At 34.1% G+C, this 25301-nt stretch overlaps 1 protein-coding gene across 3 annotated transcripts in view; it reads left to right on the top strand.

Annotated features, from left to right (window-relative positions):
• The first annotated feature begins 409 nt into the window (after window positions 1-409).
• Window positions 410-25301, top strand: part of LOC149561087 (putative disease resistance protein At1g61300) — a 74179-nt gene continuing 49287 nt past the window's right edge. For all 3 annotated transcript variants that reach the window (XM_089824954.1, XM_089824956.1, XM_089824955.1), the window contains exon 1: window positions 410-3330. In XM_089824954.1, the coding sequence (XP_089681080.1) occupies window positions 547-3291 (2745 nt within the window). In that variant the 5' untranslated portion in view covers window positions 410-546 and the 3' untranslated portion in view covers window positions 3292-3330. The remainder of the gene's footprint in view (window positions 3331-25301) is intronic.

Below are 25301 nucleotides of genomic sequence, written 5' to 3' on the forward strand. Positions count from 1 at the left end.
GAAGAAATGTAACTCCTGTTACGTCGAGCCTGCACAGATTTATGGAAAAATGCAGTGTTCTTGTCCCCTTCCTGAAGCCAGTCAACTCGAGCCTTCTGTTTCCAATAAAGTTCTTCTCTAAGATCCCACTCAGCTAATAACATCAAGACGATCCTAAGCCCTCTTTTCCATAATATGGAGATTACCAAAACAATACCTGTTCCAATGCTTCAACTTCCTTTTAACATATTGAAGTTTTTAAGAGAAACAATATATATATATATATATATATATATATATAATGACACAAGATAAAGTGAAGTTCCGAAAATCATTTCAGTAAATATCATTATTGAGTAATAGTAGTCTCCGAAAACAGGAAAGGAGCATACTTGAACAAGGATAAGATACCTTCCCAACATCTTTCCTACACTGTTATAGATTCTTATCTTTCCCATATGTACCAAAAATTGTTTCAGTTTCGGCCATTGTTTTTGTTGGTTGAATCATTTTATCAATATCTGGGTAGTAAGCTTTCGCTTCTCAATTGTGATTTAAAAATCAAATATGGCATCTTTTACATATGGTTTGATCAATCTCCTGGTTGGAAAGCTTGATGCCATTATTAATGAGAAGGAAGCAGAATCGACTCCACTCGTCCTCAACTTCAGGGACAATTTTGAATGGCTGAGAAAGAATCTCATACGTATAAGAGGCTATCTCAGAGATGCAGATGCGCGGAGTGCACATGATGCCTCCCTGAAAAGCTGGCTTGAGGGCGTTGAAGAGATCGCTTGGGATGCCGAGGACATACTCGAAGAATTTTCTATTGAATCTAAAGCCCCGGCTGACATAGAAAGCGCCCAATCCTCCTGTCTCTGCACTTTCGGCTATTCTAAATTAGGCTCTCGCTATAAAATCACACGTCGAATTAAAGATCTGAATGATAGAATAGCATACACTGTCAATGATGCAGTGCGGCGGAATCTTACTCAAGGACAAGACAAGCCCTCCACAAGTGAATCGCAGAATGAAAATTTGACGGGATCTGGTCAAAGAGAGCGCCCTTCACAACCGATGGCTACTGAACAGAAGGTTAAAGAGCTCAGCAGCCTAATTCATGACCACTCTGTCATTGCCGTCGTTGGTATGGGCGGCGTCGGGAAGACATTTCTGACACAGCTTGTTTTCAACAGAGTAAAGAGTAGGTTTGATCACTCAATCTGGCTCACTGTTTCTCAAACTTACTCCATTCAAAAGTTGCAAGAGACTTTGGCCTTTGAAATAGATTTGATAGGGATCGTTGAGAAAAGAGTAGATGAGATGCGAGCAGCGCAGTCTATTCTTAAGCGCTTAAGACAGACAAGATCTCTCATTGTGCTGGATGATGTCCCGATGGCATGTCTGGATTTAATAAATAGACTTGGCCTACCAATTGGGGATCATGATAGCCAGTGCAAAATTCTGATTACGACACGACGCAGAGACGTGTTCGAAGACATGAAGCCCACCATTGTTTATGGGTTGCAACCTTTGTCAGAGGAGGAGAGCTGGGACTTATTTTGTTCTTTTGCTTTCCCTGATCAGCACCAAAATCTACCTCCACCTCAACTTGAAAGTATTGCTGCTGAAATTGAAAGAGGATGTAGGAGATTGCCCCTGGCTGTCAAAACAGTGGCAGCGTCTCTGGCGGGCAACACTTCCCCGATGGAGTGGCGATCCAAATCGGAGCAGCTAGGAACGGTATCTTATACCGAGGATCCAGTTATGGAGATTCTTCTTTTGTGTTATCTTTCTCTGCCTCCTAATCTTAAGCTCTGTTTCGCATTTCTTTCTTTCTTTCACGAGGACGCTAAAATAGATCCTCAGTATCTCATAAATCTGTGGATAGCAGAAGAATTGATACCAGAGGGACAAAACCAACAAGATATCGGATGGCAATACATAAATCATCTTCAAAGGCTATGTTTGCTGGAGACGGTAGACACTGATGCTCAGCGAAATCAATCGCTTAAGCTGCACAATTTATTACTTGATTTGGTGATGATTATATCAAAGAAAAGTAAATGTGCATTTAGTATAGAGGAAGCCTTGAAGAATGGCCGACCTGAGCAAAAGAGAAGCGGGTACCGCAACTTTCGTCGGCTATTGTTGGCGGCTAAAAGAATAGATGACCGCACCATTGCACAAATCGGTATGGGTAGTTTTGGATCTGTCAAGACTTTGACATTATGTAACAATGATTTTTCTACTATTTCAGAGCAGTTCTTTTCCAGTATGAAAGTATTGAGGATTCTTGACTTGAGCAGCACTCGCATCACAACGCTACCGGAATCCGTTGCAAACCTGAGGCTTGTCAGACTTTTGAATTTGAGTCGCACAGAAATCAAGCAGGTTCCAACTTGTGTTAGAAAAATCACCAATCTTCGCTCTCTTATCATTTCCGGGTGCAGAAGAGTAACACGGCTACCGGAATGGATTGGGGAGCTTCGAAATCTGGAGCATCTCAATGTGGCTGGTTGCTCTGAAGAATTAACCAGTTACATGCCCGCTGGGATATCAAAGCTCTTGTCATTGAGGATACTTGTATCAGATTATCTCAACCTTTCCATTGAGGGGAATAAATTACTAAAACTAGAGCATTTCGCCAGTCTGACCAAACTTGAAGAGCTATGTCTAAATGTTAATTTTAGAGAGGAACTAGAAGCTATAGAGGAAGGTGTTCTTGAGCAGTTGGTGAAGATGCGTTTTCTGGCAATAGCTAATGAGATTCCACCGATTCAGTTTGAGAATGCAGCGGATCTTCCTTGTCTTCCTGATTCCATGAAAGCCATGGAGAATATTGAGAAGCTTTTCCTCTGGAATTTCGATCTGCCAAGTTCAGTATCCACTTTTCAAAAGCTCAGAGTACTCCAGATCAACGGTGATTGTATAAGGTATACAGAATTGGGAACAATGCGGTGCTTGGAGAGTCTATGCTTGTTTCAGAACCATAAGTGCACAGCGTTGCCGCCGACATTTGGATCTTGGTTAGGGTTTCAAAAGCTGCGGTTCCTAGAAATCTCAGACTTTCCTTACTTGTGCGAGATTTCCAATTTCGAAGACGGAGCGATGCCACGCCTGGAGAAATTGTCGATGAAGGGATGCCAGAATCTGAAGAAAGTCCCAGACGGCTTGGAGCGTTTGAGAGGTCTTAAGCAGATTGAGTTTCATGGATCTACACAAGCAAGTGAGGCGTTAAAGGAAGGCGGAGAGTACCGGAACAAAATCAAATCTATTAATCCGAGTGTGGTGATCGACCTGTTGCAATAATTCACTGTTTAAGTCTCTGTTACTCCATCCGCGAACCTGGTAATTTCTAGCAAAGCTCTATCGCTTCCTTATTTATCATGTTTATATTGTTATTTCGATGTAAGCGGAATTGAAAAGTAGAGTGCCATAAACATAACCTATATTATGTTGTTGTTAAGTTTATGTGTTCACTTTGAATACGGGATATGGTCTGCGAGTCTTTCCCGGAAATTTACAGAGTATTTGTTTAGATGGAAAAAAGACTTAGATATCACTTTTTCTGAAAACATTGATAAGAGTGTTAGAAATATTGATGTGCAATGTGCATTGGCCTTCCAGAGCGTTCCATAACCGTATACTGTTGGAAATCTCTGTTTCCTGGGTCTCTGTCAGTCACCTATCTGCGACGAACAGTCAATACTAGATTACATTGGATTTCATTCCTTCCTATTTATTTCTGATTTGCGGAAGCAGAGTGCTAATGCAATTAATTTTGGTCGGTAGATTGTAATTTTGAAATTGTTAGAGGATTTTCGACAGCTGCTAAATAGGATTGTCAACTGTTAGTTAATCGCAATCTGGTGGAGAGACTGTTACGAACAGTTCCGGTATTGAACAGAATAATACAGAGGATTTCTGAAGCATTTGTCTTCATAGGGCAGGGTCTTATTCTAGCGATGGGATATTGTTACGCCATTGTTATGTGTTTAAAGTTCTAGGGTTGATAGGAACCCTAGATCTGAAATTAACATGGTTCTTAACTAAAAGTGAAGAACTGAAAGATATTCAGGCAAAGTAATCGAAACAAAGATCATAATGGTTGAACATAACAAGTGCATTTTAATCCTTTGACTTTTGAGGGTATTAAATCCTTTTAACTCCGTTTTCTAAATTAAATTAGCTACACAAATTAATACTCAACATTACTTTTAAAAAAAAGATAATATGAAAATTACCATAGATCAATCATGAAATTGGGTGGTTAAAAGAAAATGGAAATCGCAATCCATTACTTATGTAGTGTCTGTTATATCAAAACAGCGAGAAAACTATTGATCGAAGTTCGAAAAAAGATCCCTATGCATCGCAAAACTCTGATCTCCCACTGAAGAGCGTAACTGACAGGAAATGAAAATGATCAATCCTTTTATTAGCCAGTAGATCAACCGCACCCTTATAATCAGGGTAACTGCGGGTGAACAGATATGTCAAGGGAATAATCGAACTGTTCATGTGCCTTTTGTGGAATGCCACATATTGCATAAAATGTCTGGGTGTAAAATTTTGGAAACAGGGTAAAATAGAGAAAACAGGGCTCATAAAAATTTCACGACAAACTTGTAACAATACTCGACAACGAATTAACTCAATCATGCCTCAATCGAAATATTTTTCTGCTTACACGGACTTTTGCCAACAGCAGATTGGTTTCTATATAGCTAATAGGCCTTTTATATAGATTTTTAACGCACAGCTAAATAGAACCATAAAGAAATAGTCTTTCAGCATGCCTAATGTCATGCATTCCATGCAACTATATGATGATCTAACAAAGAGACAGGTGTTTGAGACTGTAACATCTCACACAAAAACTCCATCTTTATCTTAGTGTGAATGTCTAAGTCTTAGATTCAAAACCCTATAGTTGAATTGTGATAGTAAGATTAAATTTGACTTATTGTAGAAAATATGTCCTATCTATCATGACCAGCTTAAGGTGCTTTCTAATGAGTGGTTCACATAACATAACACTTGATGAAAGTCTTACAAATGACTTTGCAAGCAAAGTTAGATTAATCTTAAAGGGAACTCAGTAGTTAAGGGCCCTTGAGCTGAGCAGTATTAGCATAGGCAAAAAAACTTCATAAAAGTAGCGGTGTTTCACATGTGTTAATATCACATAGATAAAATGAGTAGTAAGTGTTCCATTTATTCTTATTAGAAATGAGTTCTTCTAAACCACTACAAATGAATCAATAAATATAACTGCAAAAATAGATAATTAAATCTTAATAAAAATATTACAATTTTAAAAATTGTGACCAAATATCTTCTACTTATAAACTATTTGTTTCTATTTCTTTTGCTCCAATTTTTATTACATTTTTAACCTCCTCAAATAACTTTAAATTGTTTTTAATACTTCACTTTTCTTTTGAGCTAAATATTCTTTTCAAAGATATATTTACACTTTTATGCTTACCTCTCTTATATAATTATAATCATACGTTATTTAAATTTATTAACTTCATTAATTTTTAAAAGATGCATCTCAGATATTAGATCTACAATTTCTTCAAACACTTCTTCAGTGACTGCCCAATTAAAATTAATAATTTATACTCAACTTATTTATTTGATTGAGGATTTGTCTGTTTTTACAGCTTTGCGTGCATTTCCTTCCAATTACTACTCCTTACGATTACAACTCATCTTATTCAGTTGATCAAGGATCTATCTGTTTCCATAGCTTCACATGCCTCTCCTCCAACGTTTTTGCAATGTCTCTTTTCATTCTTAATTCTCACTTCTATGACTGATCCTTAATAATTCGTCAGACTGTGATTATATGTAGTTTTAATGTTTCATTTAAAATACACACTTAAACTTAAATTATGATAGCAATACTACAATTTGACTTATTAGATAAAATATTTGCGTTGGAACATTAAAAACTTCAATATAAACGCATAAATATTCAATGGAAACAGATAATTATGTAGAAATGGTAGTTACCCAATTGGTTAACACCGCGAACGAGGACAATATTTCATTTCATTCACACTGCAACCAAGGAAGAAACATAGGATGGAATACTTGTGTATATTTTTGGCAAAAGACAGAGAAAACAAAAAGGACTGAAACAGAGAAAATAGAACACAGTAATAAAACAAGGATAAACTGAAAGATCATATAACACGTTATATATATATATATATATATATATATATATATCAACACAACTTTTCGACACATATATTTTCATGCATAGAGCTGTTACTCTTTTGCCATATTTAGGAATACCTTTTCTTGTAACTGGCTGAAAATCCCCTGCTCTGTTTTTGCACACCCAGCACACATGACAGCCCTGTTTTCACTGCTAGAGAAAGAAGTTTCTGGACTCTTCTCGTAAACCAAAAATATTTCCAGCCACTTTGATTTTTCTTTATACACAAAACTTACCCCGTGTTCTACAGTATATGCACAACAAACAAACATGTATTTAATTAGCTATTAGATTTTCATCTAAAGGTATCCTATCTGTATTGATTCTTGAATGGAGGCAAACATAGAGTGCTGGAGAAGAAAAGAAGATTCACGTGATCCAGCAGATTGATAAGAGTTAACTGAAGGTGAGAAGGAGACTATTGGAGAGGAGCAAATGTAACGGTTGGAGATTAACTCCAACATATATAAATGGCAGTACTGTGAACATTTTGGTTACTGTAGTTAAAATCCTTGTAGACCACCATTTTAGCGAAGATGAGCTGCGCAAGTACGCTACTCTGTGCATCTTCTTAATCCTCATATAGATTTCCTGACTTCGCTTTCTCTTTGTAGATTTTTGAAAACACGAATTAAGAAACAATAAACTAGCATTGCTACAACAAACACAATATATGTAAGATCTCATTCTATCCAACCAAATGTTACGTCATCAAAAAGTGTGAAAATTGCGGAAATTACAGTGATCGAGTTCTAGTTGACTATTCAATCATCCATGTCACTAAACTATAACCAAAGATTATCAATAACTATTCATTTAATGAAGCATCCATGATGTCAATTCAATTATGTTGGTTTGCACATTATGACATGAACAATATAACCATACATTTATCTATATAATATATAATTTAGATACAATAATGGCATGTACAAGATTCCATCAAATCATCTAATATAAGATGATTATTTCAATTATATCATATGAGAAGTTTTAATCAATTTACATCTACACAGGCATAAATTAAGGAATGCTTGCAAAAGAGATATGTATACATTTTTAAAAATATTTTCAGTGCATGCATTTCAGTCTATGCCATTAAGCATGGTATTCATTCTTTGACTAGTCCAATCAAGAATAAGAACACATTTAATATCCATTAATAGGGAATAGAGTATTCCATACACAGTGTTAATCCATGGGCAATAAAAACATTGTATCTTTCGTTTGATTGCTGGAATAGGAATATGTTTTCTAATTTATGTTTGCTATGCCACTTGGAATGGGGAATAGGAATACATATTTTCATTTTGCCTCTAAAATGCACTTATGCCCATTCCAAAAAATACTTGTTATTGGAATAGCCATTCATATTCCCAATATGCATTCCTATTCTCCATTCCTATACCTGCAACCAAACTCATAGTAGGCAAGTAACAACTTCTATACAAAAGAAAGTATCATAATGCACCATTATGGTCATGTAATAATTTTTAGAATTTATCAACAAATTATGGTACACTACCAATACACAAGTACACAATAATATGAAAACATCAATACCTAATGAATAATTAATCAACATTTTTAATAACACTAGTTCTTTCAATTTAGCATGCAGAACTTTAATTAGCGGAAACCATGAACATCCTCCTAGCATCTAGTTTAGTAAGACTGGTAGATTAATCGATTCAATTTTTAATTCAGGTTCTTTATTCACAAGATTCAAAATTAAGAGGCACATTTCCAAATAATTGATGACTAGACTTTTTCTAATTTACAGTCTAACCAACCAGTGTCATATATCGAATACAAAAGTTGAAAGCTAATAATCCACAATTTCTTAATTGCCCAATTTGTGGAAGATTCTAGTTAAAATCAAACCCTTTTTACTTTTAAATTTTCTTATACATTAAAGGGTCCTTGGTCTACTAGTGAAGTTGAAAGCTCACAAAGAGTCTACCAGAGATCAAGTCTTGCTAAGTGCAAGGCCCTTGACATTAGAAAGGGATGAGGCCAAGATCATGCCTTAGGCAAATTTAGCAGAATGAATACCCCTCAATCCTTGGTTCTTAACCAAAGAAACTAGACAAAAAAAGTTAAGGCGGGTTTTGAAATGAGTGCAAGACTTTTAGAAAAATAATTAAGGCTATTGATTTATGCAATTTCATAACACATCAAATTTCAATACTATTCAATAATTGTTCAAAGACATTTTATCTAATTTGGACATTAAACAATGGAAACTCGAGTTCAAAGAAGGAGTTGTTTGTCTATCCCCTATGCATCTTAACTAGGCAAGTACATACACCAATACTCGAATATTCTCAAGGACTTCATCGATATGAAAAAATGCACACATAACTACACTGGTTTGGTTCCAAGATTGAGAGCCATCATAATATTAATAACTTACAAGGAAAGAGATGATTTCTAAACACCAATTCAGCTTGAAGTTTCCCACTTTATAGCTCTAAAATGAATAAGAGGCATAGATGGCATTGAAAACCACTACATCAACAAAAGAATATGTTTTTAAATCCCAAAAAGACTTAGTTGGGAGTTGTCATTTATTTTCCATTATGAACCTATTATATGTAGGCAACAACTTTTATGTATGAGTTTAAGTTAAGGGAAACTAGCATTATCAAGTTGTCAATGGGTCCTTGGTCTACTAGTGGAGTTGACTAGCTTACAAAGAGCCCATGAGGGACCAAGTCTTGCTCAGTGCAATTGTTAGTTTGTGGTGACTGATCAGGAATGTACTGTACATACTTCATAAATTCTTTGGGGCTTGGGGCATCACCCCAAAAAAAAAAAGAGTTGGGCCCTATTTTATTGGAATTTTGGGCTGACATGTAATTATTAATTATAACCCTAAAGTGGTAAAAATACTTGTATAAAAGGGCTAAGGGTTAGGGATTGTTTTATAGTTGTGATGTGAAAATTGGTTTTTGCGATGATATTGAGCTGTAAGGGATTACAGATTGTAATTAGGTTGTAATCACTAGATCATAATAATATCAGACGTGCTATTTGGTGGACGTAGCCTAGGGTTTGGGTGAACCATGTTAAATCTTGGTGTCTTGTGTTATTTTCTATGTGATCTGTTATTTTCTTAATATTGGTTATATTTGCATGTAATTGCTATTTCTGTTCATGGTTTAATCCTCACAAGTGGTATTAGAGTGAGGTTTTTTTTTTAGTTATCCTCTATAGGAAAGTCTCACGGTTGAGTGGGAGTCTCATGGTTGAGTGGAAGTAATGGTAGACGAGGGTAAACTGAGGGTTGACAAGTTTAATGGGTAGAACTTCCAATTATGGAAGATGCAAATGGAAGACTATCTTTATCAGAAGGATTTATGGAAGTCATTAGAAGGAAAAGCCAAGAATCAGGGATCTATGTCAAATGATGAATGGGATCTATTGGATAGAAAGGCACTTGAAAGCATTCGATTATGCTTGGCACCATCGGTGGCATTTAATATTACAAAAGTGAAGACAAAAGAAGAATTGATGCAAACCCTAGCAAAACTGTATGAAAAGCCCTCCACTTCAAACAAGGTATTTCTCATGAAGTGTTTATTTAATATAAAAATGGAAAAAAGTGGATCTATTGCAGACCATTTAAATGAGTTTGATACTATTACTAGTCAATTATCTTCTGTGGGTATCAATTTTGATGAAGAAATTAGGGCTCTCTTGATTTTGTCTTCTTTACCTGAAAGTTGGAATGGCTTGGTAATAGTTATGAGTAATTATGTTCTTAGATCTAGTACCCTAAAATATGATGATGTGATTGGTATTATTTTGAGTGAGGAAACTTGTAGGAAAATCTCAATGGATCTACATTAGAAGTGCTTTGAATGCACAAAGTAGGGGTAGAACAACTAAGAGAGGAAGTAATTTTAGAAATTGTAAAAAATCAAGAGGAAAGTCAAAGGGGATGAGGTCTCAATCGAGAGGACCGAACGACTATTGGTACTATGGGAAACTAGGATATAAAAAGAAAGATTGTTGGAATTGAAAAAAAAATGAAGGAGATAAACTAGATGGAGATAAGGAGGCAAATGTGGTAAGTAACAAATTTGAAGAAGATGTTTTGCTTCTATCTTTAGAAAGTGTTGATGATTCCTAGATTTTAGATTCTGGTGCTTCATTTCATAATACACCAAATAAAGGTTATTTAATTGATTATGTCCAAGGTGATTTTGGACTTGTTTATTTGGGGGATAATAAACCCTATCAGATTATTGGAAAGGGAAAAGTTAAGCTTAAGTTGTAGAATGGGAATCATTAGCTATTATGAGGTAAGACATGTTCCAAGGCTGAGTAGGAATTTAATTTCAGCAGGGCAACTTGGTGATGAGGGTTGTGTAGTTACTTTTAATGATAAAAATTGGAAGGTTTCAAAAGGTTCCTTTGTAGTAGCAAAAGGTGTGAAAGCAGGCACCTTATATCTTTGTACAGGTCATATTGTTCCTTCTACTTTAATTGTTTCAGAGAAAAATGAATGTTCAAGAATAGTTGCTACTATTGAGGAGGGAGAACAAATAGTTGTTGTAAATTCTTATACAGCATTGTGGCACAATAGACTTGGGCACATGAGTGAGAAAGGTATGAAATTATTTCATTCAAATAAATTTTTACTAGGTCTAAAATGTGTTAATATGGATTTATGTGAAAGTTGTGTGTATGGGAAACAAGAGAGAGTGATTTTGTAAAGACTGGTAAGGAAAACAAAAAAGAGAAATTAGAGCTTGTGCATACTAATGTGTGTAGACTGGCTCAGGTATCTTCCCTTGGAGGCTCTCATTATTATGTTACATTTATTGATGATGCAACTAGAAAAGCATGGGTTTATTTCCTTAGATAGAAATGTGATGTATTTCAAACTTTTTAAGAAATGGAAATGCTTGGTTGAAAATGAGACTGGTAAAAAATTAAAATATCTCAGATCTGATAATGGTGGTGAGTATTGCAGTCATGAATTTAAATATTATTGCTCCACTAATGGTATTTGTAGACAGAAAATTGTTCCAAAGACTCCATAGGAAAATAAAGTGGTTAAATGCATGAACAAGACTGTAATGGAGCATGTGAGGAGCATAAGGTTGCATACTAGGTTTCCCTTACACATGTGGGTAGAGGAAGTCAATATTGTTGTATATTTGATTAATAGAGGTCCCTCTACTCCTTTGGGTTGTGAAGCTTTTTCTCACATAGATTATGAAAATAGAACCAAGCTAGAAGCTAAATCAAAGAAATGTGTATTTTTTGGATATGGCATTAATGAATTTGGTTATAGGCTTTGGGATTTTGAAAATCATAAAATTGTAAGAAGTAGGGATGTCATATTCAATGAGAAAGTGTTGTACAAAGATCTATTGCAGCAACATGAGAAGAAAGAAGATGATTATGTAGTGCTAGATGATACTCCAAAAGTGATGTTCCAGCTATTCCTCATGATGTACAATAATAGCAACAACAAATACCAGCACACCAGTGAATGTTAGACGATCAACAAGGAAAATTAGACCTCTAGAAAGATTTTCTCCCTCTTTCTATTCAATTTTACTTACTAATGCTAGTGAACTTGACTGTTATGATGAAGGTGTGCAGGTGGATATTAAGATTTAGTGGGAGTCTACAATGAAAGATGAAATGGACTCTTTGTTGAAGAATAAGATATGAGATTTATGCAAATTGGCTATAGGTAAAAGAGCTTTACAAAATAAGTGGTTTTATAGGTTAAAAGAAGAGGATGGAGGTAAGAAAAGATTTAAGGATAGGTTAGTTGTGGTTGTAAAAGGATTTGTATAGAAAAAAGGAATCGATTTTGATGAGATATTTTCTCCTGTTATTAAGATGACTTCTATCTGTATTGTTTTAAGTCTTCTGACTACTGAAGGCTTGCATTTGGAGCAACTTGATATTAAAATAGCCTTCACTCATGGTGATTTGGATGAAGAGATATATATATCTCAGCCACGGGGATTTGAGGTCAAATGTAAGGAGCACTTAGTGTGCAAATTGAAGAAAAGTTTATATAGCTTAAAGCAAGCACCTTGGCAATGGTATTTGAAATTTGATAGTTTTATGTATGAGCATGGATACAATAAGTGTCATTCAGATCATTGTATTTATTTTAAGAGGTTGGATGATGATAGTTACATTATTTTATATTTATATGTTGATGATATGCTTGTAGCTGGGTCTAACATGGATCATATTAAGGGGTTGAAATGGTAGTTAGCGCATGCATTTTCTATCAAGGATTTGGGGGCAGCAAAAAAAATCCTTGGTATGAAGATTTACAGAGATAGTCCACAAACGGAAAGTTGATGCTATCTTAAGATGATTATGTTGAGAAGGTGTTGCAATTTTTCTCTATGGAGAATGCTAAAGCTATTAGCACACCTTTACCTTGTCATTTGAAGTTGACTAAGGATATGTGCCCCAAGACACAAGAAGAGGAGGATAAGATGTCCAAGGTACCCTATGCTTCAACTGTAGCAAGCTTGATGTATGCTATGGTATGTGTCAGGCTAGATATTGCACATGCAATGGGAGTTGTTAGCAGGTATATGAGTCATCCAGGAATTAAGCATTGGCATGCAGTCAAATTGATTCTCAGATATCTAAGAGGAAAATCCAATAAGTGTTTACACTTTGAGGGCTCTACTATTGATTTACAGGGCTATGTTGACTTAGATTTGATAGGGGATATTGATACTAGGCGGAGTACTATAGGTTATGTCTTTACTATTGGTGGGGCAATTGTGAGCTAGGTTTCTAGGTTACAGAAGGTTAATGCTTTATCTACTATAGAGGTAGAGTATGTAGCTGCTATGTAGTACAGAGGTAGCCAAGGAGATGATATGGCTTTGGTTCTTCTTAGAAGAACTAGGACATCCTCAAAAGGATAATTATTTTTTTACAGATAGTCAAAGTGCCATTCATCTTGCCTAGAATTCAGCTCTCCATTCAAAGACCAAACACATATAGTTATGGTACCATTTCATTCAATTAATTTTGGAGGATGGAAAATTAAAGCTAGACAAGATACATCCATATGAAAATCCAACAGATATATTTATAAAGGCAGTAACAAGGGAGAAGTTGAAGTCCTCTTCAACTTCGGTTGGTCTTCTAGATTGAACGTGAATAAAAGAACTGTAGAGTCTAGGGTGGTTTGATCTAGTAGAAGCCTCATGGAGTAGTGACATAGCTATAGGATCAGTGTCCAAGTGGGATATTATTGTTTAGTGTGGAGCTTAATCAATCCCTAAGCGGGAGATTGTTACTTTGTGTCAACTGATAAAGAAAGTATTGTACATACTTCATAAATTCTTTGGGGCTCAGGGCATCACCCAAAAAAAATTTTGGGCCCTATTTTATTGAGATTTTGGGCCAGCATGTAGGGTATGTGCAGGATCATGGTGTACCAAACTATGGCCTTAAGTGGCAGTGAAAAACTAGCAAATCAAGGTTATGTCAACTTGACACATCATTTTAAAGTGGTTCTAGACTTTATATCAAAAAGTTGTAAGAAAATAATCTGAAGGAAATTGAATCTAGTTTCTAAAATACAAGGCCTTATCTAGAGAAAAAAACATTTGATTAGTCAAAAGTTTGGATTTTAATGCAGTACTACAAAAATTTCAGGGCAAAAATAAAAAGTAGGTGTATGTCTGACCACCCTAATCATAATGAAATGATAATATTTTTAAATATAATTTTAGATATAAAAAGTAGACTCATGCCTAGATGTGACGCATATTTTTGGGAATTTTTATTCTAAATAAATTATTAATTATGAATTTTCTACTATACTATTTTCAGAATTAAAAAACTCCCGTGTCTGACCACCTTAACTAGTTCAAAGAAAATCAAAATTAAGTTTTTTTTTTTTTCCTTATACTAGTTGAAGCATAGAATGTGATGCATCTTTTGGATTTCACAAATCTTATATGGTTTGAAAGTTATAGCTATTTTTCAACCAGTATGTCAATCAATACTTTGCAGCTAACTCCATTAGAAAATAAGTAATAATTACTTACTGAACTCGTAATTTGACAAACCTTAAATTTATGAAAATCTAAGAACATTCTTAAGAAACCCTTTTCATTACATCAAATTTTGGTTTAAAAAAAGTCGTTAGCTACATGCTTGAAGTAAAAAACACATAAGAACATGCAAAAAACACATTTTCGAAATGTTTTAAAGATGACCATATAAGGTTGGTATCGAAAGATATAGTAGGAATTATAAAGGTATTAATTGTTTTCATTTAGTATTAGGATGGGTGGGAAAAAAGTTGGTATAGATTTTGAAATTCTTTGAGGCATTTCAGAACTACATATTTTTCAGATCGCCACTTTTTGGCACACCATGATCCTGGACATACCCTGTAATTATTAATTATATCCCTAAAGTGGTAAAAATACTTGTACAAAAGGGCTTAGGGTTAGGGATTGTTTTATAGTTGTGATGCAAAAATTGGTTCCTGTGGCCGTATTGAGCTATAAGGGATTATGGATTATAATCAGGTTTTAATCACTTGATCGTAATAAAATCAAAATTTCTATTTGGTGGAAGTAGCCTAGGGTTTTGGTGAACCACATTAAATCTTGGTGTCTTGTGTTCTTTTCTATGTGATCTATTATTTTTCTGGTATTGGTTATATTTGCATGTAATTTTTATTTATGTTCGTGGTTTAATCCTAACAATAAGGCTTCAACATCAAAAGAGATGATGTCAAGATCCTACCCAAGGTGATTTTGATAGTGTGGATGACTCTCGGTCCTTTGCTCTAAATCAAAGAGGTTTCAGGCACGAGTAGACCTATATCAGATTCCTAAATTATTCATCCTTCACTAGGGTCCATCGCAAATCTAAAGTAGTCTCATTTCATGTGAGCTTTGAACCCATTGAGTACTTCAAATTGAGGTTTTACATGGAACATTTACCATTTGAGACTATAATAGTTGTTGTTTAAGATTCAAGTGAGGTGGAGAGATTTCAATACAAGGGTTTAACATGTAGCCAAACAAACACATTTTAGTTCCATTACATGTGGGCTATGTATTTAGCTTAAATCTTACAGATACATCCAATTGAAGAAAGAATCTATCCACATTTAATTAGATTCCAATATTTAATATGTAATATTTAGGTGAATCAAATCTAATCATGTATTGAATATTGTGGCAAAACTTTGAGTTTAACTTTTTTAATAAAATAAATTATTGGGCAATTTTAAATATTTTAGAACTAAACTTAATAAAAATGTGGCAATTTAGGTTGCATTAAATCTTAAGTTATTAGCCATATTACTAGCAAAAAAATTTAAAATTCATAAAATTATGAATATTCACCACTAAAAAATACCCTAATTGATAATGTCTCATTATCCCTTTCAAACTCCACACACACAAACATATATATATATATATATATATATATATATATATATATATATATATATATATATATATATATATATATATATATATATATATATAGCGAGAGAGAGAGAGAGAGAGAGAGAGAGAGAGAGAGAGAGAGAGAATATTTATTAGAAAAAGAATCATATGCATGAGTAATGGATACCATCTAAAATATGTTGATTCTCCTCTATGTAAAGCTGCCAACCCTTCACTCACTCTTACCTCTAGGTATTGAGGAAAATGATAAACAATTAGAACACCACACTCCTAAATCCCTAGACACATCCATGTAGTAGACTTACTAAAATTTCCCTTGTTTTGTATCCTTAATACATCATATAGATCAGTGTGTATATTAACCAATGTATCATCATAGTGCTCTACATTACCTATAATATAAGAGATATTTGCAGGTGCTAACTTGATCACATTTACCTCCTATAAAAAATGAGTAATCAAGCTTTGCTATATATCTAGTCCAACCTGATTGAAAGGATCATCAAATAATTTGAAGTCAAAATTTTCAGCTACATTTACAGGTGGATGAAGATCAAAATCCTTCCTAATGTGTTGAACATCTATCTTTCATAATAATTCTCCATTTAAATCCATAATTTTCTATGTGACAGGGTCATATTTCCTTGCCAACTCCAACAATAAGTTAACATCCACAAAAATAGTGGTATCTAATGATTTTTCTAGGTCATGCTAACACCTCACAAGATTTAGATACCCTTAACCCTAGCTAGCATAGATCTTTATCAACACAACAATTTGGTAGAAACTCCAAGCAAGATCCAAAATTGTGCTCATAAGCCACCAAAAAAATTTCTTCTTCCTAAGCCCACACCTAGCTATTATATCTTCTCATGAATTTTTAACTCCATATCACATCCTTAATGTATGCTACTGAATGCCTAAAATAGTAACCAAACCCTCATTTTGTTCTTGCATTGCTACAAGTTGACCTATTACAAATTAGAATAATCTAGAATCCAAATAAACATAAAATGTTTTACTTTTCTTGTGAAAATCATTAAATGCATATAGGATAAAAAACCAAGACTTAGAATAGGTCCTCACCCATCCCATGATAGATCCACATCATGGTCATGTGCAAGACAATTCAAGTGTAGCAAGTCGGTTGATCAAATTTCCAAGAATATCCATTCATTGAGAAAATCTATCGAGCACCAACAAAAACCACTGAGCATACCAAGTATACCCCAAGAATAATAAGAAAGAACCTCCATCAATCTCCCACAAGCATCACCAAGCACAGTTTCTACCAAGAATAATATCAATTGAATACCACAAGCATCATCGAGTCCTTCAGTCATCAAGTTCCTTGAGTAGAGATACAACCAAGAACTACCCCAATAATGACTAAGCATCGGTTCCCTTCGACCAAGTCCACCAATTCCAATGTCAAAACTACTCTAACATATAGGATTTTCAACTACCCAAAGATGCTCTTACATCAACCTATCACAACATATAGGTCTACAATAATTACATCTATAGAGAGCCTCAAAGAGTGTCATACCAAAAGAAGAGCATTAAGAGTTATTATATGCAAACTCAACCAATGAAATAAAATCCTCCCATTTGTACTCTCCATCCAAGTAGTACATGTACTATAAGTCCCTCAATACCTAGTTAACTCTCTCAATTTTCCCATCAGTCTTAGTATGATAAGCAATGCTAAAATTTAGGTGTGTACCCAATGTTACATTCACGAATGTTGAAAACCTTGAAGTGATTCGAGTATCTCTATTAAATATTCATTGTTTCTTGTACACCTTAGATTTTGAATACCTCTAAAACATTTATTTTAACCAAATATAGTGACCTACCCTTTAGGCTTCTGAGAATGAAATGAGATACGTTGGATACTTTATCGACTATGATCAAGATGAGATCATGTATAGAATAATTCATGGATAGTCCATGTGTAAATTCCATACTAATATCTAGCCACTTATACTTTTGAATCTTATGCACATAGAGAAATCATTTTCGATGGACATGCTCAACCTTAGCTCATTGGTAGTCCAAATATTGTGCTACATAAGCTATCATGTCATGCTTAAGCCCTAGGTAAAAGTACAATAGCCTAACATCAACAACCATTATGTTCACTTTTTGATGCCTTAAAAATGGAGTGCAATTCATCTCCTCAAGTATCACTTTCCTCAATACTTCATGGCTAGGAACATAAATCCTATTGTGGTACTTCAATAAACCATCACCATCCTCAACAAAATCCCTAAAAGCTTATGTTCTCACATCCCAAGGGAAATTTTCCTTGATCACTTGAGTAATGATGTTAGACACAGTTGCCCTTGGGATTTGAAGGAATGCTTCATTTAATAATTCTTCTAGTATATAAAGGTAATATTCATCCTCTTCTTCTTCCTTAGGGATATTTACTTCCCCTTGCTCTTCCATATGTTGTGTAGATATTATACTGTTACAGGCTAATTTTTCTATAAGCACAAAATCATGGTGCCTTATGGTGATGGTGGCATATGTGGTTTTGGTGGATGTAGAGAAGATGTATTTTTAACTAGGTCCTCTTCTTTTAGACCTTCTAGGATCAATGGTTCTACTAGCCTCCTAGTTGGCTTCTTCTTGTGATATGCCCTCAAACCTCCCTTAGTTCTAACTCTCTTTACAAGCTAAACTCCTTGAGGCTGTAGCTCTTCTCTCAATATTTTCAATCCTCCCCCTTCTTGGGGTCTCATGTTAGAGGCTTTTAATAATATGTCTAATATTTCAACATCCTCTATGAATGTGACTTTTTATGCTTTGACTCCGTTGAGATTTTCTTAGATTCTAACAACAGTTGTGTAAGGGTAGAAATAAATATTTCCTCACTAATGAGATAATTTTGGCTACATTTAGGGATGGATAAAGATCAAAATCCTTCCTAATGTCCTGAACATCTATCTTTAGTAAAAATTGTCCATTTAAGTCCATAATTTTCTATGTGATAGGGTCACATTTCATTTCCAAGTCCAACAATAAGTTAACATCCACAAAAATAGTGGGATCTAATGATTTTCCTAGGTCATACTACCACAAATTGTATAAAGGGATAACAATGCTAGCTTAACTGAACCATCTCCTAAAGACATCTAAACCCCTAACTGACATATGCGAATAGTGGACAATCTCATATGTCTTTCAACCCTATGTGGACTTCATTTTTTAAAGTTTTCAATTCCTCTATTTCTACCCTACCTTCTATTGAAAAAGGTATTTGGTCAATGAAATCATCCTATAGGAACCTATCCTCACAATTGAGTTTACTAGAGCACTTCTTAGGCATGATCTTTACAATGTTAGGTTACTAAGAAAACTAGGGTTCTATTTGGGTTTACCAATTAAATGTAGGGCTTTGGCAATGATCAAATGAACTAGATAAATACTAGAACTTCAATTTTTTGTGGAAAGAAAAATTTAGAATTCAAATATAGAACTTTGTTGAATGAATTTTCCTTTTTGCTAATAAAATGACTTTGATTCTTTCTTCAAATTATCATGCTAAAAATGGGTGTAATCATAAAAAATCTAGATCATGAATACACTAGGGTGGTGATATAGAATGAGGTGACAACTTTTAGCTCTTTTGAAATGGCATTCAAACTACTAGTGCATGCAAAATAACTCTAATTTCACGTGGAGAGACCTTTTCCTTCATCACAAATATGAGATTTGAATTTCTATTGTTGATCCACTTTTTTTTTTGCATCATATGGCTATTATCTCTATTTGACCATTGGAGACAATCATCGTCATCATCTAGGACCCACTATTAGGCTAATAAGAATCAAGAAAGGGAATCACATAAGCATATTTGAAATTTCATCCTTTATGAGAAAATGGGTCCATGTGTTCACATCTCTTATTTTTGTAAGACAAAAATCGAGCTTAAAAAAAGTACATGGATCACTGATCTTCCTTCAAAATGGCTTGCAGGAAGCAAATCTTTCCCATCAAATGATTAGGTCCCTCCTACCAATTTAAACTTGTGTAGAATCTCCTTCTTTATTAGTATGAATCTTCTTTACCATTGAGTGGCCACATGTAATGATCTCTCTCTTTTGCATGCAAGGAGAGAAAATCCTACGAAGATGCGAGAGCATCAGTCTTGGTTTATTTTGTCTTATGATTTTCAAGCAGTGCTTGGGCCCACTGACACTATACATGTGGATGAATAAGACTTCAAATCCCATCTAAATCCATAGGTCCCACCATGCACCTTCCTTTCAATAGAGATGACACATGTCACACTATTGCTTATTTACAAGAAAGGAGATATAAAATTGCATAGAGTTGTCTAATCTTGGGTAGTAGCACCATCTTTAGATTGTGTTCATCTAGTAGTATCTCCATGTGGTGCAATATGTCCCTTTCTTATAGTGATCTTTTTTTAGACCAGCACATCCGATCTAAGTTGCACTTACGTGGACCAACTAGAGTAATAATAATACTTCTTTCTAAATAGGTCCAACAATAATCATTTGGTCTTAGGTTATTGTCTTACAACATGATCTCGCTTCTTTGCTAGTCATTGATCTCTCAATCATTATTTTAGGGTTTACGCCCTCCATGGGAGGTACTTTTGCATCTTGTTATTTAACATTCATTTTAGATAGTTCTACTGAATGAGTGATAGTCATTGGATCTTGGCCCCAGCTTGATTCATTAACATAAAGGGGTAAAAGTCATACACCAAGATTTAAAACATTTATGAAGTGTGGATCATATGCAAAGGACTTAGGAAATAGTCACAAACAACTAGGAACATTAAGGGCATCAAACATATTATAATGAGCCCTCATTAAAGCAACGATTTAATAAAAGGTTATTTTTATGGGATCATGATAGGATATTAAGAACACTTAGGGAAAATGTGGGCCACCTTCTTATGACATAGAAACCCTCATTTAAGTTACATAAAAAGTAACTATAAAATATAATATTGAAAGGTTTTTCTTACATTTTGCTAGTGTTTCCATTGTCAAGGTAGTTTCTCACATGACCATGCATAGGTAAAGCCCAATTAAGATAGACAACAAGGAAAATTTTGTGAACGTAAATTTTTTTGGTCCTATATTAAAAATCTACCAATAATGGCTTTATATAGGGCTGATGGAGAACTTATGTCCATGCAAGAATCTAGAATCACTGGGAGAGAAGGCCACATACTTGACAATGCTTAGAGAGCACAAGGTTAAACAACACACAACATATACCAAAAGGAGACAAGCTACACTATATACAAGGAAAATACAAAAGAAAAAGGAAAAAATAAACCTATGCACAAAATATACATTATGTACAAACCTAAGCTAATATTCATGGAACTGTAGTACCTCTTAGTAGAAATACTTCTACAAAAAACTATCCATGAACTGCTAGTTTAAAAAGATCACCAAAAAGCTATTTAATGATATATGAGTCCTGTCCCCATTAGCATGAATCAAGTATAGACCAAATAAAGTAGGATAAAACTTGCTATGCTTTCCTTTTTCTTTTAGTATTGCATTCTAGAACAACAACAAATCATTTCGGTCAAACTTCTTATTTGTGATTTTTTTGTCATATATGTGTTTCATCTGCAACTACAACTTGGCATTTGTGGTTGATGCTTCTCTCCTATTTTTATCTAGTGAAGGATATCATTGAGTCTATCTTTCATATCATCACTAATGTTAGCCTCATATTTATGAATGAATTTTTACATTCCAATCAAATTATTCTATGGAAACTTCACATGGATTTCATATAGTCAATCTAAAGGTGAATAGGAAATTGTTTTCTAAACTATAATCTAGTTTGCTCAACCTGCTAGAGGAAACTTGAAATCCTAGGATTTCTTATTCTCATCTAGAATCTATTTTATCATATTTAAAATTCTCTTATTACTAGATTAACCATTCCCATTTCCCTAGGGAAGGTATAGAGAGGAAGTAGACCTAGCTATTCCATACTTGGTATTAATATGATCTAAAACACATGTTATGATCAATAAAAATATTATGAGGGTATCCAAACCTGGTAGTGATACTATTCAAAAGGAAATTAGTTACCACTTTCCTAGCTGACCTTCTAGTTATGATAGCCTCCACCATATTATGAAGTATTTTGTAGCCATAAATATGAAAGAATTGCCACTACTAGATTTGTTATCTATGATACTTATGAAATCTATACCCCATTACTGAAATGGTGCTTGTAATTCCATTGGCTTCAAAGGTAAATTTCTTAAAAACTTCAATTATACAACACACTTCTAACAATGATTACATTTCCTTACCACTACATGAGAATCTCTAAACAAGGCAGGCTACCAAAGCCCTTCCAGTATCACCTTATAAGTTGTGGGTTTTTCCATGTAGTGACCCTTACATATGCCACTATGCATCTCACTTAAACTTTTAACTAAATTCTTTTGTTTTACACATTATGAGGGTACACCTTCTATATTTCTCCACCATAGTTTACCATTAATAATTATGTATTTGATGGCATAATGTGTGAGTGCACATTTTCCATTGTCACTCATTGTAGGGGGGGCACAAATATATTATAAAAAATGAATAACATCTTTGTACCAGTCACAAGAATCCATGTCACACATGTGTGGCCTAAGGTCATCATCCACTTGCTTTATTTGATTTGCATCCAAATTAGAGTATATCATTGAATTTTCCAATCCCTGACTTCTAACAAGTTTGTTAATCTAAATATCAATGTTGAGTTCTTGGATTTGGTTGATCCATCAACATTGTCTTCCCAATACCTCTTGTTGAGAGAAAATATCTTTAACAACACTGCTAGGGACAAAAGTTACTGGTGTTGCCCCATTACATATCACCTAAATTCTTTAACTATTTTTACCAAGGCATAGGCATTTTTCTCATTTAGATAATATTTTATCTCTACTTCCTGAAGTGACTTACTAAAGAAAGCGATAGGTTTTTCAAAACCCTCTTCAATCTTTTGAAGTAGTAATATTGCAAATATATCAAATGAGGCAAAAGAACAAAATATGCATTGGATTATTATCATTAGGTGTCATTAGTATTGGTGCATTATTAATTAATATATTAATATACTATAATAAAATTCAAGGTAATACATCCCATTTAATCTTTGGTCCCTTCTTGAGAATTTTTTATATTGGCCTACTAATTTCTTCAAAATTTGTTACAAATCTTTTTAAGAATTTTGCCTGTCCAAAAAAAGTCTAGATACCCTTCACATCCTTGGGCTTAGGAATTTTTTCTATTGTAACTACCCTCTCTAGATCTATGCTAGCCCCTTCCTAGGATATTAAATGATGTAGTAGCTTACCTTCAATCACCCTGATTGCACACTTTCTTGGGGTAAGAGAAAAACCATACAACCAAGACTTCACAAAAATATTCTCAATATGTTTGTAGTGATCCTCTTCATTCTTGGAGTAGGCGGCCATGTCATCCTGATACACCACAATAAATTACTCTATAAGATCATCAAAATCTACATCCATAGCTTTTCAGAAAATCTCTCCAATATTGACAAGCCCAAAAGACATTCTTATATCTACATATGTCCACCAAGGTGTAGTTAAAGTAGTCTTGTAGTGTTCAACTTCATCTACTAACACTTGGTTATACCCAAAGAAACCATCCATCATTTAAATGAGCTCATAGTCAATTAGTTTTTGTAACATAGCTTCCATGTTTGGTAACTCATAGTTATCCTTCAATGGTGAAATGCTTAGATTCCTAAGGTGCACAAATACCCTGATGTCTCCATCATTTTTTCTAAAAGACACCAAATTGATTACCCATGTCGAATGTTTTCTTGGTTTTATGATACCCCCATGTCTGAGATTCATCAATTCTTCATGAATATTAGGAGCTAAGGTGGAATTTATTGGTCTTTGATTTTTTCTACAAGGATTAGAATGATCTTTAAGAGGAATGACATGCTTGAAAAGGTTGTTTCTATAAGCCTTCAAATTATCACATGACCATGCAAACATATGCCTATATTTCCTTAGCAACTCAATTAGAAATTGTTAATAGTAGGAGGTAAATTCTTATCAATATACACTTTCATAGGAGATTCATTGGTGCCCACATTTATCTCCTCCAACTACTCTAAATTTTTATCCATAGTATCTAATTTTCCCCTATCATGATTATCTAAAATTATTTCCCAAAAAAACAATCCATTAGGAGCTTTGTAAGTCATCGGCTATATTACATCATTCCCAAAAATAGTATCTTTCCCATCTGTGGTCTCTAGAAGTGCACTATAGTCAAACTCTTGGCCATAGTATTTAGCTTCATAGTTAGGAATGTTTAAGATGTCTAAATCATATTCAAATGCTTTCTAATGTTCAATATTATTTTGGTTTGAAGGTCTGACCTGAACCTCAACCTTCAAAACTCTTTCAAAAGTTATGTCATCAATTTTGATAGCCATATTTGCTAATAGGTCTTCCATATTATTATTTATTCTATCCATCAAATTAATTCCAAAAGTATTAAATGATTTAATTTTATTTCAGACAACATTCCTATACTATTTCAAGTTATTTTTCTTTGAAGCATATGACATCTTGACTTGTGATACCACTAATTCTAAGTCTCAAATAACACCTAGTTATTGAATTCCATACTTGACAAGCAATTTCAATCCTAAGATAAGTCCCTCATATTCTACAATATTGTTTGTACATGTGAAATGAAAAATAAAATCTAAAAGTTCTCTTTTCAGGTAAAATGAGAACTACACCAACACCAATTCCCTCTTAAAATTTTTCTCCATCAAAACACATGGTCTACAATTATCCTTTCTTAGACTTATTCTTAACTTCTTATGTTATAGGTGTAGGTGTTTTGTCCTTTTTTAGAATAATGACTTCATCTCTAAAAGTATTTCTATTTGTATCTAGAAAACATGTTGCATCATTTTCAATGCTCTTGGCTCTTTATTTAGCATTATATCCTAGTCACCTATGCGAAAAGTAGCATATGATAAATCACATTTTAATCTACCCCTACTGCAACACTCTAGTTTTTAGAAAACAAAATCCTATATTGATGAGGAATATACACTACTAGCACACTTGTGGTGGGGTCGTTATCTAGGTATGAAACTAGCTTGTAGGATATAATGCACTAATATTCCCTATAAGAAGAAATTCCATAGAATCAAGAGCACAAAACCTTCCTTTCTTTGAGTCAAATTTTAAAGCTAGAAATTCCATTATATTGAAAGACATGATAGTGTTTGAAGCTTCTGAATCAATCATTCAATTCTTTACTATCTACTAAAAGTATGGATGTCGATGATATTCCTATGGAGTATTATAGAAACATGATTAGATAATTATCATGATGATATGTTACATTCATGACTATTTTTTTCATTGATGTCAACATAGCGGTTTTATGTGGTATCTAGCAAAAAAATAGTAGTAAAGATCAAGTTAATACAGACAAATCATTAAGTACTTTCAGTAGTGATGTTAAAGGGATATTATACTATGTGTCTAGTATATGTATCTAACCTTAGAAGTATAACATATTAAGTCTAGAAGAAGTTATGTAAGTTTCGGTGAA

Source organism: Cupressus sempervirens, chromosome 4 (assembly GCF_028749045.1).
Source record: "Cupressus sempervirens isolate cs-2001-9-10 chromosome 4, ASM2874904v1, whole genome shotgun sequence".
Classification (NCBI taxonomy): domain Eukaryota; kingdom Viridiplantae; phylum Streptophyta; class Pinopsida; order Cupressales; family Cupressaceae; genus Cupressus; species Cupressus sempervirens.